This window comes from Myripristis murdjan, chromosome 6 (genome assembly GCF_902150065.1).
Source record: "Myripristis murdjan chromosome 6, fMyrMur1.1, whole genome shotgun sequence".
NCBI lineage: Eukaryota > Metazoa > Chordata > Actinopteri > Holocentriformes > Holocentridae > Myripristis > Myripristis murdjan.
The window spans coordinates 29,934,747-29,951,907 of record NC_043985.1 but is presented as its reverse complement, the minus strand read 5'-3'; the positions used below and the strand labels follow the sequence as shown (position 1 = coordinate 29,951,907).

The window sequence follows — 17,161 nt, the reverse complement described above, 5'->3', positions numbered from 1 at the left end:
AACTGAGATATATCAAACAGAAGCATGTGTATGCACAGCTTTATAAATCTGACGGAAAGAATGCATATGCATATTTCTGACTTTGTGCATACACACAGTTTTAGTCATGACACAGACACAGAGTTTTATGCATCTGGCCGCTGATCAGCACAACCGGACATGCAGGATTCTGGGCTAAACTAAGGCCCTGTTTCCACCTGGCATTAACATGTGTCTTGGGTGATCCGATCACAAGTGGACAGCTCTAAGTCTTAACTCTCTACAAACGCCCCCAAACTGTGGACAAGTATCTTTGTCAGTGTTCATGCTGAAAAAATTGGGCAGTGGGCATCTCTACAAACTCCATCCCCTAACATTGTTTTATTATGTACATTGCTAATGTAACTGGTGCATGATAATTATAACCCAACTGATACTGTGTTTTTGGAGTTTATACTAACGTCAGTAATGGTCAGTGAAAAGCTTTTCATAATGATATATTGACTGATATTTTTTATACATAAAAACGCCTATATGCTGATTTGTATGAGAGGCTTGATATTATACCGTTGAACAATAAACCTAAGTATGAAGACATACTGGACAGTAAACATATTAGAAAGGGGACGTGAACACCAATTAGCATGCAGTTTTATTTTGTCATTCCGATCAAAGTCATTGCCTCAAAGGAACTGCCACTGTATTGTTCTAATACTCTAGTATTTTATTAAACACATGTTCATTTAAAGACAGCACTGTAAGGGTTTGTCTTACTTACTTCGTCTTACATGTTGGCACAAAAAATTGCAAATTTACTGAAAAACGTTGCGTGAGCCGGTTTAATGTAGTCATTACCAGAGAACCAGACCATGCATTTCGTTTTCTATTATTAGACCAAAGCACTGGTAGTCCTTTAAATATAGGGAAAAATTGAGAAACTAAAAGGCTGCTTTTCTGAAGTAAAACTACTCATGTTTATGGTGGGTAGGTTCAACACCATAAGATAATGCAGGATGACCACTACTCCACCTGGTTAAATCTTTGCTGAGGCGCTGGATGAAGCAATGAGCTGAAACTGAATGAAGAGGTTTCTGCAAACTTGGATCTATGCGGTTTTTCACTTTACTTAGAGCTTTCAGTCTATCAGACTTTCAGAGCATATGCTCAGATGTACAGTATGCTCTGATGGTGCGACAGACTGAAAGCTTTAAATAGAGAGAAACACTGAATTGGTCCAAGTGTGTGGAAACAATTTCTTTCACACTTGAATATGATGCAGTTCGCGTGCAAATAAGGGGGTACTTCCGCTTATGCAAGGGACGTCACTTGAGCATAGGTGGTCCTTCAATGTGGCCTAGGACACAGTGAAGGACTGCCTACTCAACTGATGTGGCCATATGCAGACCAGACCACCTCTGGATGTGGTCTTAGTGATTGGATGTCAAGATGCATTGAAGACACATTGGATGCATTCACACTTAGAGCTGTCCACATGTGATTGGATCACCCAAGACGCATGTTAATGCCAGGTGTAAACAGGGCCTAAAGGTTTATTCACACAGGATCAGGCAGAGGAGCAAAAACGCAAGGAATTTCATTCATTTTAAATGTGATAAGTGCATTTTGGCTGCCGCAGTGCTTGGTCCAAGGGGTTCAGCAAAAAAAATAAAAAAATAAAAATGGTGGCGTCCGGCAAACACAGCGGACAGACCGAACAGGCAAACAGACGGGCCATGTAGTGACACGCCCAAAAAACACACAGATCTGCAGCACGGTGCCGCAATGCCTGGTCTTGTGTGAATAAGCCCTAAGACTAGAATGGAGGAGGGGAGATAATGGGAGGGGAGTCCTCTGCTGCCTTTATAGGCAGCTGAACATGATACTGGATCAGTGGCTGTTATTCAAAACTTTTAGGGAAAGGTAATAGATAGAGGAACAGAAAAAAGAGGGGGAGCAGTCTGAGTGAACAGATATGTCATGATATCAATTCATTCTTTGTTTTCCAACTGCCAGCTCTGATATATACCACAGGTGAGAGAGTGTGTGTAAGACTGTCTGTCTTAGGCCAGATCTTTTTTGGTCTGCATTTGGCCCTTTACTCAGTTGAGGGGAAAATAGAGTGTGTCTTAGACAGCCAGACAGAAAGCGACAGGATTCCTCAAGTGCTTTGGGATTTTCCCCAATTCCCACCTTACAGGCTGAGGCACAGAGGAGAGAGAGGGAGAGAGGGAGTGAGAGGGAATAATGGGAGGGATGTAAAAGAGGTGGGCTAAATAAGTGAGGAGGGGACAGGGAGAGAGAGCGAAAGAGTCAGACTGTTGCACACAGAGTTGAAGCAGGTAGTCAGAAGGCTCTGTGCAGATCTGCTCTGCAAGTGAGTTGAGTGCGTTGATTGGATAAAGAGTGTGAGTGGCCTGTGAATGAGATTACATGCTCAATTTCAGCAATGCAAGTCTATAGATGGTCATCTCGTGAGCATCTCTCCTTTGGCTAGTGAGTATCATTTTACTAAATGCCTCCAGTCCTCCTTTTATGTGATCAGATTTTCCTGCTATTATCACAGTTTGTCGTTCTCCTGCCTCTGTGTGTGAGCTGATGAAGACAGAAAGACTCACTGTGCGAGCCCAGAGATGCAAATAGTGTGTGTAAGGGATTAACTGTCTAGTGTGATTACAGAGAGGCAGGCTCTCAGTCATGCATCGATATTTGGGATTTTTACATATTGCCATTCAGTCAAGCATGATGCACCTCCACTGGATGGGATATGCTCATTGTAGCGTATGAAGTAAAACTGTTTCTCTGTGTGGCACTGAAAGGTTAGGCTCTTTCTTATTTAAATCAAATTTAAGCTCTGTTTGTGACAAGGAAGATCCGATGTGACCTAAGGCACTTTTACAAGTTAGTCTTTTTATTAAAGAGTACATGTGATATATAAGGGATATACAGCGAGCCTGTCATTATTGCAAAATAAGCAGGCTGATTCAGGGCCCTGACATTAGGTTTTTATGAAATTGCTACTTTCAAAATACAATAATCATTTGACTAGAAATATTGATGTAATACATTTTTTTTTTAAATCAAACTAAATTAATGCAGAAACTTAACACAAAAAGTCCATCACAACTGTCTACAGTAACAAAGGAATAACATCTTGTAGGCAGAAATTGCTGGAAATTAGTTTGATTAGACAATGAAAAGAAGTTGTCCATACTTTTTAACTGCAAAGTGCTGTGATCAAATGTGTAACAACCTTGTGTTGTTCAGAAAGAATTTTCAATAAAGCCATATAATAAACTAGATCATACTTTGCTTGTAACAATAAGATATTCATCAGAACCGCCATCTTAGAGTAATTAAGTTTTTCAGACTTAATTTTGGTGATGACTGCTTTATTAACGAAATGTAAACACACCTGATATTCTTGGAGTGAAGACTCATTAGCGTTTCCATGCACTGCTATTAGCCCTTTCACCTTAACACAATAGGTTTTCAGTGGCTGGAAAGCCACAGCCCTCAGGGAGGCACGTTATCAGCCACATTGACTCACAAGAGGCGACAGGGCTGCACTCTGCTGCGCTCCATTGTTGTGCTATTTGCGTGTCCCCGTGTGATAACGGTCACCTCCCTGATCCATAGCCGGCTTCGCTCTCCCTAGTGAACAGCGGTGGGATGGCTTTCTCCTTAGTTTACCCCAACTCACACACTCCCATGGCAGCACCACCCAACCTTCCTTGCATTCCTCTCATGTTCACCTGATAAGTGTGTGTATATATGTCTGTCTATGTCTGTCTGTGTAGATCCTTCTTCTCCCTCAGATAGCTCTCTTAACTCTCCCCTCCAGTTGCCTCTCAGTGGTTGTGGCTCTAGGCGAAAACTCCTTAAGAGTAACACCCTAGGTTTCCACACCTTTGATGCTGAAGTCTAGAGGTTGGGCCTGGATGGGTGTAGTGACGTTGTTCAAAGGGGATAGGGAAAAAGCTTCGGTGTCTTCTTGTGTAGTGAATGAATGAATGAGCAAATGTGAATGAATAATTGGGTACTACACCCCACTCAGGCATACTGATCAAATACTTCTTAAACACTCTTCACAACACTGAAAGCCTTGCCTCCTTACAAGCAAGGAACCTGGAATTTTCTGCCATCTTTCAGTTCTTTTAAACTTAAGAGATCTGCTCTGAGCCATTGTCCTAATTAGGTGCAGAGATGAAGAGAGCACTTCACTTTTTGGCTCTGCTGAGAGTATTATTAGACTCTCCAGAAATAAGACAAAGGCATCACTCCTCCTTCAACACAAGATGTATGGCCTTCTATCAAATCTGCTCTCAGAAGCACCACTTTAAAATAACCAGTGAGATTATTTTGCAAGGCAACTCCACGCAGGAGGAGAACATTAGCAGCAGACCGCCTGGCTGCCATCCGCTTGTTGTCACTGTCTTTGAAATGTTAGGTTGGTCACATGATTTGCGGTGAAAGGCTGGGTCAGGGGTCACGGTGACGGATGTGGGCTTGAGATTACAGGCTGGAGGGATGACGGGGGGTGTCAGGTCAGGGAGGTCAGGCAGCCTTTCAAGTGAGCGGAGGCAGAACACAAATCAAACCCTGAACTTTTTATTGAAGCAGGTTAAAGAAGTTGTGTTTCGCTGTCCAGTAAAATTGTTGAAACGCAAGGAAGAAATGTTTTGACTCTGAGAGAAGGTTTGGTGCTGGAGGTCTGACGCTCTGCTGCTTCCCTCATCTGGAAGTCAGGCCATGGAACAATGTGGGACGCCTGGTAGGGACAAACGCAGCAGAAATACAAAAGAAGAGAAGTGGAGAAAGGGCCTGGAGGAGACGGAAAGAGAAAATGGGCAGAGAAGAGAGGAGGAAAGCCACAGAGAAAAGATTGCAGGAAGTAAGCCAGGGAGGCAGTCGGCGTGGGAGGCAGGACCCGCTGTCGTGGACAGCGGTTTTTGTCCCTCCATGCAGATGGTCAAGTCCATGAATGTGCAGGAACTTGGAGGGGAGGAGGCCCACAGTGCTACAGCCATTCAGCCTGCGCCAAAGACACCGCCAGAACCTCCTCCTGAGGTTTTTATATCCACGGCCCAAATGGCGCTTGTGGTTCTGATGTCATCTCAGAGCAATTCCTTCTGCTCTTCTCTTCCCTCCTTCCTGACTCAAGACCCTGCACTCTACTTGATATTTCCCCCATCTACCTTCTATATCCTACCATTTGTTTGAACCCTGCATTAATAAAAGCCCAATTGAAATGAGCCTGATACCTCACTATATCAAGTTACTCTCCCTGGCACAATATACACAAAGCCTGTTTTGTATAGTAAGAATACTGCTCAGAGTCATTAGGGCTGATTTTGGGGGGCCTGTGGTTGAATAGGGTTTGGTAATGGTGCAAGGCGAGAGCGGAGTTGTCATGACAAAAGCGCCCCCCTTCTCACCCATTCTCTACCCCTCTCTTTTACTCCCTCACCCCCCCACCCTCCACTGCCTGTCCCTTTCCCTGGCCTGGCTGTACCCGCAGTGTTTAAGCACTTAAGGTGACAAGGAGGGCTGTTTATCTGATTGTGTGTCGTGTCTATGTGTTTCTGAGGTTATGGGAAAACAATCAGTGGGCATGACTGGAATACATTGTGGAGACAGAGGTGTCATTAAGCAAGTGGTGGAGCGACTGAGTAGGTTGCCAGTGTATTCTCTCTTTTTCTTCCGTCGCTAAAATATCAGCCTCCTGAGAGCTCTGTTTTGCTCTGCACCATGCAAATCCCATTGGTTAGAGAGTTCCAGGTTTAAAACAAAAACAAGTGATTTATTTTTATATGTAACTTGGAGAGGGATAAATATGCTGATAAATCCTGCTCGACAGTGGCTCAGTCTCATTGCTTCCCCTCCCCTCCTTCCCTCTTTTTCATCCCTTCGTTATTCCTTCCCCCTCGCCAGTCTTGACTTCGACGAGCCACCCCTGCATGGGTCACGACTTCAACAACCATTCAATTTACAAAACCCTGGAATCTGACTCGCCGTTGGGCAGGCGTCCAGACAAGCCGTGGCTGCTGGGGCAGACAAATCAGATTTCTCTATTGCTGCCATCGGGGGCCCCTCTGTTTTCAGTGAGAAAGTCTGACGGGGAGTCAGCTGGGGCTGGAATAGAAAGCATTTGATTCAGAATCATAAAAGCATAACCAGTCGTGGGCAGATATGTCAAACGGGTCTCTTAGAATGCAGGTCAGAGATGAAGCTGACCTCCGGGCCTGAGGAAGGAGAAAGAGGCAATGGAGGGAAGAAGGGGAGGGAGAGAGGAGAATGTGCACGTGAAATGTACACACACACTCAGAATATGAGGGTTGGGGGTTGTCGTGGGCAGACAGGCCGTAGGGGCAGAGGCTGGTCCCCTGATGGGCGTCTTTCAGTGTGCCGGGGCAGGGTGGGAATGAGATCTGACGGGTGTGAAATGGTCCTCTCTCCCAGTGACCCAGGCCCCTGCGAGGTCCAGCTTGCCAAACACTGTCGCTTTGTCCTTCCTCAGATTCCCAAAGAGACACGGGCCTGGAACTGCCAAGCTTTGGACGCATGCATGCTGTAGGAGCACTGATGGCACCGATGACACCCACTTAACCTTTTATAACCATTCATAAATGACACAAAAGGCGAAGGAGGTTTTAGATTGGCATTCTAAGTCTGAGATGCTTGACAACTGTGGGTTGTACAAGAGAGGATAGCTTATAGCTAATAGGCTTCAGAGAAATCTGAGACGTCACTGTGGTGTCTGAAGATGAGTCAAATATGGAGCTCCTGTCTGGATTAGTCAAGCTGCTTGCTGGTATGCTATGAGCCTCGCTTGTCTCCACAGAATAGTCAACCCCCCCCACCCCACCCCACCCCCGGCCGTCTCTTACACTTTGAAAGCATGTTTACTTTTTTGTTCCACAGCCTGATGAAAGAAAGCCCCTTTCACCCTGCCAACAAGGTGAATTTGTTTCATTGAATCATGTATGAATCTGATCAGATAAATTACTGAACTGTGCTTATTACACAAGTCTGATATTGGAGATGACAGATCTGTTCTATCTGCTGGGAGGGAACAGATGGGCAGCATTGGCAGAGAAATCTCACACCAAATGTAAATATAGCACCTTGTTGTTTCTGTGTCTGCGGCTGTTCTGACTGTTCTCGCTCCTTCCCTCTGCTGAAAAGGAACGTAGACCTCACCTGTAGATAATGGCTATGGTGATTACACCCAGGCAAGTAGGCAGATACAGTCACACACACTATAGCCAGTTCCATATATGAGCAGTGGAAATACTGCTCCATCCAGCTGCCTTCTCTATTGTCTCTTTGCTTTGATCTCTTCCAATCAGTTTATCTGAAAAAAGGATTGTCTTTTTGTTTTTGGAATTAATGTTACACTTATTATACCTTCAAGGCTAAAACTGCAGAACCTTTTCATAGACAAAACCTGTCCGTGTTATCTTGTGCTTTTCCTTTTTAATTTCCTTCTGATGAAAATCAATCAGGAATTGTTCCTGGAAGAAATTGACCAAACTGAAAAAAGGGTGAGGTTGGTTGTGTAGCGTACAGAAACAGAATGAACTCAAGGTATCTTGGCAACAAGGCGTATAATGGAGAATGGCAGGTCTTGTCACTGTCTCTGCCTTGGGAAAGTGTCCTTCAGAGGTGAGATCGACTTGTCTGTCCCCAGAGGATAGTGGGTGGAAATGAACAGTAAGGCAGTCATGATGGCTCACCTTGGTGTTCTGTTACAGCTTTGACACACAAAGCTAATGTCATTGGTGTCTGAATGGATATGACTCAGCATTGACTTTAACACACCACCTTAGCAGCTAAATGAATGGCTCAGATCTGCAAGACAACTTTATTGCTGTTTTTCTTGTATCTGGCACACCACAGCATAACTTCTCACAGTGAAGTACTCCAACTCGTTGCATAATATCATCGTCTCCCTCACATGTGACTTAATCTGCCTCCCTTGCCGTCTCTCCAGTGAGATGTCTTACAAGTGGAAAAGACTGTCTCATTACCGCTGGATTCACCTGAACAATGGCAGCAATCTGTTTAATGTATTTGTAGAGAGGCTTTTGACTATACCTGCTGTCAGGACTAAATAACACAGATAATGACAGGGGAAGGCCGAGAAGAGGCTGGTTTTCAGACATGCCCACTAATACTACCAGAAGTGAAAGGGAGACATGGAGAGAGAGAGAGGAACAGACTGAAAGGCAGGCAGAGAGCTCCTTTTTAGACGCTTGATCTTTGTGTCAAACTTGTATCGTGACTACCGCTGAGACTTTCAAATAAGGCAAGCAAAACGGCAGAGGGAGAAGGAATTGTCTTGGCAAACGTTTTGGCGTGTTTGCCACGTAGCTCCGGCTGACTCATCTCCTCTGTCTGCCTGTTGTTGTTCCTGCTGTCCTGAAACTGCTGGTGAGGAGCTGAGAATACATCAATACCATACCCTTACGACTGTTTCTCAGTCATTCCTGTGCTTCTTCAAAATGAGGTGGGATCTACAGTACATCTACTCTGCAGTTCTGCTGATTGTGTTGTGAGACAGCTGTCACTGCTGCTATCAAGACATCCTCCCTGCAGCTTGAGGCCTCTGCCAGCCAGGTGCCATAACCTGGGACTGACCTATCTAGCTCAGCATGCCTCAGCCTCTACTCACTGTTCACCAGCTCTTTGAGATGACAGCAAATGATATGAGACGTACCATTCAGTGACAGAGCTTCAAATCTTTCTTTTTGCTCATTTCTCTTTCATTTTGTTATTTTAAAGTTGGTAAAACTTTATTTCTGTTTCTCATCACCTCCTTTTTTCTCACCCCCTCTGCTGCAGATCCAGAATGCTGAGACGAGGATGGATCCTCCAGGTCATCTGAGACATCCACGTGCCCTTGCCGCTGTCCCTCCCCGACAGCCCTCTCGTCCCACCGGGGCACCATCTGCCTCCCCACGCTCCCCCCCTTGCCCCTGCCCAGGTCCCTCCCCCCTTTGCTGCCCGCAGTAGTGGACGTCCCAGAGGAGAGGAAAGGCGAGCCTGCCCCTGTAAATATGCCTGGATGGAGGTCTCAGTGGCGTCTCGTCCTGCTGAACTCCCTGACCTGTGGCCTGGAGATCTGCGTGGCAGCTGGGATCACATACGTGCCGCCACTGCTGCTGGAGGCTGGGGTGGAGGAGCGCTACATGACCATGGTGTTAGGTAAGGACTAGGTAAAGACTGAAGAGGGTGGGTGGGATCTGGTTACTGGGCCTCATTACTGCTCCATAGTTTGTGTTTAGTGAGTGTGTGTGTGTGTGTGTGTGTCAGTGTTTTGCATGCTCTCACACATGTATGCATGCTTTGTCATCTTTCTCTCTGTCCCTGTTCCTTTTCTGACAGGCATTCATTAAACATGAAAGGCAAAAGAGGGTCCTCCACCTCTCACATGCATACATGCACACACCCTCGGGGAGAAACTAGGGTGTTGCTGGGATTCAGCTGTCGCTGGCTTTCTTATTGACCGCATGAGCGATTGTTTGTTGTGTCAATTTAAACAGCTCTTAAACGTGATTATTTGTCTGCTTTGCGTTTTCTCCACGCTTAAAGAAACGAGATTACATTTATATACATATACATACATATATACATATATACTATACAATCCGAGTGCCTCGTTTAATGTGGATATTGTCAGACAATCTAATATGTGACCCACCAGTGCAGTCTTTGTGAGTGTTAAATGTATCAAAGCCACAATGCAAATTAGAAATGATTTAGTTGGTTGTCATTAAACTTTGTGGAGACCACAAATGATTCATTCATTTTTGTGATTCAAATTTATAACTCAAATAGACTGTATTGTTCAAGGATTGTCTGTGTGTTTGCAAATGATTTTTTTAATATATAAGATATAACCTTTGCCAAAAATGGGGTGTGTGTGTAGTGGTGGTGTTGTACGTGGGTGTGGTTGTGCCTCGGGGCACCTAGCTTCTTTCCCACTCAGGTCATAAAGACATAATTGAGGCCGTTACTCAAATCAGTGGCCAAATCACCTGTTGCTTTGTTGAGGTGGTAATCAGGCGCTAATTGTAAGGCAGCAGGAGAGGAAACCGCCAGAGGAAGAGCACAGTCTCCCAGACTCTCACACGGAGTGGCACTGATTGCAACTCATGGAATTCACTTTAGATCCCACAAAGTGAAATGAAGAGCAATGGTGATCTCACTGAAAAATGCCTCCATCTGCTTTTTGATGTATGTTTTTCCTCAGAGAGCTTTTTCTGTCAAGGTCTCTACCTCCATGAAAATGTCTATATGTGATCTTAATCGGTAAAGACATCAATTTCAGTGTACAAGTTTCCTTTTTTCCTTTCACTTCTGCAAATTGAAATGACTGTTTAACGAGAGCGTTAAGTGTGAAACTATGCCTAACTGTGTCATGCTTGTGGTGCACGTGACTCATGTTATAGAGATATTCAAGGCTCCTTGTTCTTTGCTGGTATTTGAGTCATTTCTCAGCAGAGCAGAGTGTCAATGTTTTGTATGCCCCAAATGTGTTTTTCAGTTGGAAGCTCAGAACTGTGCCATTAGATTTTAGCTGTCAGATTTGTAGCAAGTTGGTCTAACAAAATTGTCAGCTTGTAAGAATATAATGTGTGTTCACAGAGATTTTGCAAGAGATACAGATACATTTAAGTCCCATAGATTGAGCTAAAGCTGTCCACAGTGTAAACGGGGTAAAGGAAATGTAAGCACAGCAAGATACCTCAGAAAAGTAAGAAATACCACATTAAAAATGGGGGCAAGCACCTGACAGATCCAAAGAAGCAGAAACACGGTGAGTTTATGAATTGACATAATGGATGATAGTAAATAGCCAACGCAAGCTGCTCGGGTAGGTCATTCCAAAGTTAAGGAGCCCTGGTGGCAGGAATACAGAAATGTGAGGTTGTACACAGAAGGTTTAATGCTGCTGCTGTGTCTTTCGGTCTGCCACTTTGTCTTGTTTGTCAGTGGTAAGGTGTCCTACCTGTGTGCAGATAGGACAGGTTTGGCCCCACTGAGAAATGATTTGTCATAGAATTGTAAGTTTCACTAGAAACTAGCTGCTCCCCTTAAGTAAGTAATCCAAGGCCCTTATTGGTGACAAATATTTGTTTAATGAGAAATATTAGCTACACCCTTCCCCCTTATGAGTTATATGAAGCCTTGTTTTCCTCTTCGAGCATTGCCTTGTGCAAGAACAGATGTCGGCTCCACAAACACACACTGGGGTGTGTGCATCACATCGGCCACACCATTATTTCAAGCTAACTCATAATTCAGTCTTGCATCTGGTTCTGGCTAAGATGTGTGTTTGTGGCTTTGGGTTGTCTAGACCTTTCGATCTAACAATAGTCAGGAAGAATGTGCCAAAACCATTTGGAGCTCGTTCTGATGGAAGCATAAAGACAGGCTCCTCTTTTGGAAAACGGCAGTTGCCTTTTTTACACACAAATCAGTGTGCATACATACACGCCATCGACAGCACTCATATATTTTTGCACTGTTCTGCTCAGTTTTCATCTTGGCAATGTGAATAGTTGCATTATCCTGTCAGCCCAAATGGCATTCACATGGTTTTCAGTAAAGGCATCTCTTTGAGAGATTATCTTGTGACTAAACTGATGAAAAGATAGTGCTTCACCGAACCACAGCATCCAAATGGAAGTTAGAAGTGAGTGCATACAGAAAGATAAAAGTGTTTGTAAACTTCAAGTTTTCCTCTCCCTCTCTCTCTCTAACAGCTGCTCGTGAGATGAAGAAAAACGATTTCATTGTGGAGTTCCTCCCAAACAGACTGCACTGTAAGCCAATCTGGAAATGGCACCCAACCTAATTCTCGTCTCCTCGCATTATAATGGAGTGCCTGAGTGTTATGTGAATGAAGACAGATATTGTGTCTTGGGAGGCTTAAAGCTAATTTCCCCGAGCAGTAGTGTCAGGTTCTCAGATGGCTGCTTTGTATTTTACCTAATAGCCATTTGTTGGCTGCTTTATCCCCCAGTTGCTACTCTCTTTCTCCAGTTTCCTCTCACTGTCAGAGAGAGGAGAGTCAGGGGTTTTTGGCAGTGAGATGGTATCCATTACTCATGTTTGTAGAGTGTATAGTTTGTATAGCTTGTGCATAGTTTGTAGAGTGTATTTTGTGAGTATTTAAGTAAGAAAGCGTGTCGTGTGGAATGCAGCGTGTTCTATATTTAGTGGGATCGTATGTGGTCTGCGGGTTAGATTAGAGTAGACAGCTCACTGTGGTGTATGGATGCGAGTATGTGCACGGGTGTGAGAGTTGGAAAGCCGTTTGCATTTTTACTTGCATTTATTTTTATTTGGGAAGCGTGTTCTGGTGCATCTCTGTGTATGTATACATCATATATAGGAATGTGTAGGTAGCAAACTGTTGTTGAGTGGAGCGGGGAGACTGTGCAAGTGTGTGAAGGTTACAGCTGTAGTGATCCTTGTGTGGATTGTGATGATGGGCCTCCACAGCTGCAGAAGGAAGAAATGTGGCGGAGGGGGATGACTGCTGGGCTACACTCGACTTGTCTGTCTCTCTGTGTGCCAGCCTGTCTGTGTGCTTGCCTCTCTGTCTTTCTGCTTCATATATTGTTTCAGCACCACAACATATGCATGTGCCAGGGTCCAAAATTAACTTTTTCACTTACCTGACAAGGTGGCTGGTAGATGGAAAAAAAAAACCTTCACTGGCTAGACAGATTTTTATTTTTTTTTTACCAGCCTAAAATACTAAATTGCTTGTTACTATTGCAATTTGCTATTACTACTATTAAGCACGTCATCAAAACAGAATTTCTATTTTAAATGTACCCAATATTATGATTTTTCATTTCATACGTGCACTTGAATAACACACTAGATGTATCTGGTGAAATTTTTTGTATTTTTTCACATCACAATATATATCGCAGAAAAAGCCCTACCAGACACCCAAACCACAAATTCTCTCTCCCTCTCTCTCTCCAAAAAACTGTGCGTGCGTGTGTGTGTGTGTGTGTGTGTGTGTGTGTGTGTGTCTACGACTCTTTCATCAGGCAGTTTAGAAAGAGCAATATGTGGATGTTTTTTTTTTTTTTTTTCTTGCTGGAGGACTTCGGGAACTTTTTGTTTTCAAGTTATGCATTCCAAGCATGCTCCCATTGTGAAACTGTAGCCCACTACATCTGGCCATGTTAGATTGTGTGTGTGTGTTTGTGTGTGCGCGTGCACATGTGCGCGGGTGCATATGTGTGAGTGTGTGCGCATGCATGTCTGTGTTTGCATGTGTGTGTTTGCATGGTGTGTGCACGTGCCATGGGGTGTTCTAATTAGCCAGAACCGGCCATGTGTGGAGAGAGAGCTGAGGGTGGGTTACCTTCAGGCAGTGGGCCATCTGTAGGCAACCATCACCAGCAGTCAGAGATGATAGCAGACACACACACACACACACACACACACACATACACACAGATACACACAGACACACATCACCCCCCACTGGAACAGCAGCGAATGGGACTTGACAGGACCAGTGGAGGAAAGGTTTGAAAACACGGGTCAGCAAGACAAGTACAGGAAACCCAGTGTGCTTATAGTAGCTGCTGTAAGGCCACTAAAGCTGAACAAACATTTCAGAGGCGCACAAATCCTTGTTCCTTTTTGGGTGGAGCGTGAGATACTGTGAAAATGTCGGCCTATTACTAATATATGAGTGGCAATGAAACACCAGTGCAGCCTGGAGCTTGTTAGCACATCTCTGCATCTCGTTTCCCAGTTGTGCCGGTGCTCTGCGCAGTCAAAAGATGTTATACGCACCATCCACCTGAGTGCTGCTGTTGCGGGATAAAAGACAGTTTGAAATGAAAAATACAGATCCGTACAGCTATGTGGTATCAGTGTGATTTGGGGGGTTGTATTAGTAAATGTTTACTTTGATTACCACAGAAAGAGATTAGTGCCTGCAGAGGTTGTATTTGAATGTCATGCTCATACCGAGCTTTTTAATTAAAAGAATTTGTTGATGAAATTAATTTAGAAACTGTTTTTTTTTTTTTAATGCCATTTGACGAGGCAGTGGCTTGAAACTGAAACTAAGTTTGAGTGGACTGTGGACTAATTTCAGTTCAGTTTTTCTCAATTCAGATGCAGCTTTCTGAGACAAACCACCAGGCACATGAGACGTTTCTGCCCTGACTGTTGACTGGAAGGCAGCTGCTTCTTCTGAGGGCTGATTTGGAAGAAGCACTTAGCCGACCACAGGCCATGTGGCACTGTGCCGTGCTCATCTCCTCCGCCTGTGGCAGAGTTTTTTTTTTTTTTTTTTTTTTTTTTTTTCACACTTGATGGAGAAGTTGTAAATCATTCTAGCTAGTAGTCTTTTGCATTACAGGCTCAATACATCGCTTTGATACCTGCCAGACAACTGCTGTTGTTTTAAGATCGACAGTAAATCACATCGAGGCGAAAACATTTGTGGCACTGCTCTCTGTGGATTGAAACTTTCAAGTGTATTGCACTTCTGGCCACACCCCAATCAGTGATGTCATAGCAGGTGTTTGGCTTTGAAAAATGGCTGTATGTCATTTAGTGTTTATTCGCTCTTTAAAAGTAAATGTACTGCAGCTGGGCAGGTCCACAGTTGCTGCAGCATCCTTGCATTTGGACATTTGCTAGTGGCTGAATTTCAGTGAACTATGTTGCATGCATAACCACTGTATTGAGTGATAAAATGTAAAATGTTAGGAAGAAATCATAAATTGTCACTTTTCTCAAACATTTTGCTGCCCAGCATTATAGTTAATAGTCTCTACAGATAGCAGCTAGGAGCTCACAGGTTCATGTTTTTTTAAGATGGTGATATGATGTTCACTAACGTAAAACAAAAGTTTTACAACTCTTTTACCACTTGGGGAGAATAAGTCTCAATTGCTGGCTGAGGGGATGAACAAGGCCCAGAGCCATATGACTTGTGTTTGGCTAAGTGATTACAGGGACGGGCCCATGGTTGGCAGCCTTGAAGGTGCCAACTGCCTTCCAGTATAAACTCAGGGACAACGTTCCTTGTGCCCAGTTGTGTGTCTGAATTTATACTGAGAAAATTAGCTCTGATTATCCAGTTACAATTTGAACTCAGTAGCAATGAAGTTCATTTTCAGGCACGTGCATTCAATTTCATATGGTGCTTTACAAATTCAGTTATTTAATCAATTTATTCAGCTTTTTCATCGAACTGTTCAATATGACCATAACAAATTCAATATGCAATTCAAATACAATCTCAACTGGCAAAGGACCCTTTACACAGTTTACAGCCAAAACCGTGTGTTATAGACAGCAAATACTTGTTTCTTTGCACATTCTGTTTCAAGGGTCAATAAACCCATATGTCTTGCACATACTGCCATTCACTTCTGTTTTGTCACTGTCTGTGTCTTCCACATGCTTTGTATGCTTGCTATTTATTCTCTGTATATGCTACAGTTTGTAAGTTTTATCTTTTTCCATCTTCGTCATTTCCCTGCCTCTGTCCCCAGGTATTGGTCCAGTGCTGGGCCTCCTGTTCATCCCTCTAATTGGCTCAGCCAGTGACCACTGCAACAGCAGTTATGGCCGACGGCGGCCTTTCATCTGGCTGCTGTCCCTCGGTGTCCTTTTGGCACTCTTCATCATCCCGCACGCTGACGTCCTGGCCGCTCGCCTCGCCTGGGGAGGACGCACACTCCAGGTGGGAAAACCTTTTGCTTCTCAGTGATTATGTCATTTTGTCAATTTACCCCTATGTAATGCTTACACGAGCAGAAATGAGACTTTTGTATGTCATAGTAATCTATATTTGTAGTTGGGGTGGCTTGGTATGGGGGCGCAGCAGAGAGGCCTGCCAGTAAAAGAAAAATTGGGGCTTCAAGCCACAGCTTCAACGGGAGGGTATGTTCCAACTGTTACTGTACTGATGGTGTCCTGACCTTGACCAAGACACTGGACCGCAGTCTGCTCCAAGGACACAGAAGACACCTCAGTGGTTTAATATCTGGGGAAAATGTGAAAAGACGACACCTGAATACCTTGTTGGCTTTCATTGCTTTGTTTTTCATAATTTAAGTAAGTAAGTTGGAGAATTCAGAGACCTGTTCTTGTTTAAACAGCAAAATTATTTGTTTCATCTCATTGCTTTGCTACAGGTGGGCTTCCTCATTTTTGGTGTTGGGCTACTGGATTTTTGTGGCCAGGTGTGCTTTACTCCATTGGAGGCGCTGTTGTCTGACCTGTACCGTGACGAGGAAGACTGCAGCCAGGCCTTTGCCATGTTCTCCTTCATGGTCAGTCTGGGAGGCTGCGTGGGCTACCTGCTGCCTGCGCTGGACTGGAGCCGTGGCCTGCTCTCTGTGTACCTGGGAGGTCAGGCCGAGTGCCTCTTCTCCCTCCTCATCCTCATCTTCATCTCCACTGTGCTCATCACCATGAAGGTGTCTGAGGAGCCGTCTTGCACCAGCAGCAGCGTGGCAGGACCAGGAGCTTTACTGGAGTCAGGGGTTGGCTCACTGGAGGCCGGGCAGTGTGGGGTACCCCGCTCCTGCTGCTACCTGCTGAAGTGCAAGCTGAGGCTGCTGAAGTCCGGACCCCTGCTGTGCTTGCTGAGAACATGCTGGTCCATGACCCCGGCCATCTATAGGAGCTACTGCCACGTCCCCAGGGTGATGAGGCAGCTCTGTGTGGCCCAGCTCTGCAGCTGGATGGCTGTCATGTCCTTCATGCTCTTCTACACAGACTTTGTGGGCGAGGGTCTTTACGAGGGCGTGCCCAGTGCATCACCAGGAAGTGTTTCCAGGCAGAGATATGATGAAGGTCAGATGCTTTTTGTTTATTGAAGATAATGCTAGCTGTGTGTTATATAAATGAATGAGGAATTTTATCTTAAAAACAGTTTCTCTTTAAATGCTAATGGAACTCAATGTATTGCACTAGCAGTAGATATGAGTTTTTGCATTCATTGCAGAATAGGGCTTCATCTAACAAAAAATCTAATTGTTGATTAAATTATGAGCTTCATCAATTAATCGATAAATTATTTCATCTGTCAAATGTCACAAATGATGAGACATGGCAATTACAAGTTTTTGTTTTTATAAGAAACAGAGAAGAACAAGGAAACCTAAGCCTTTGT

At 44.3% G+C, this 17,161-nt stretch overlaps 1 protein-coding gene across 3 annotated transcripts in view; it reads left to right on the top strand.

The window, feature by feature from the left end:
- LOC115361101 (solute carrier family 45 member 3) overlaps positions 1 to 17,161 on the top strand; it is a 41,089-nt gene that overhangs the window by 15,167 nt on the left and 8,761 nt on the right. Inside the window, exons 1-4 of one of the 3 annotated variants that reach the window (XM_030054387.1) lie at positions 2,435 to 2,472; positions 8,824 to 9,186; positions 15,534 to 15,724; positions 16,179 to 16,842. In XM_030054387.1, coding sequence (XP_029910247.1) covers positions 9,039 to 9,186; positions 15,534 to 15,724; positions 16,179 to 16,842 — 1,003 coding nt within the window. In that variant the 5' untranslated portion in view covers positions 2,435 to 2,472; positions 8,824 to 9,038. Of the gene's footprint in view, positions 1 to 2,434; positions 2,473 to 8,823; positions 9,187 to 15,533; positions 15,725 to 16,178; positions 16,843 to 17,161 lie in introns of those variants that run through there. The other 2 variants (XM_030054386.1, XM_030054388.1) reach the window with 2 other exon arrangements.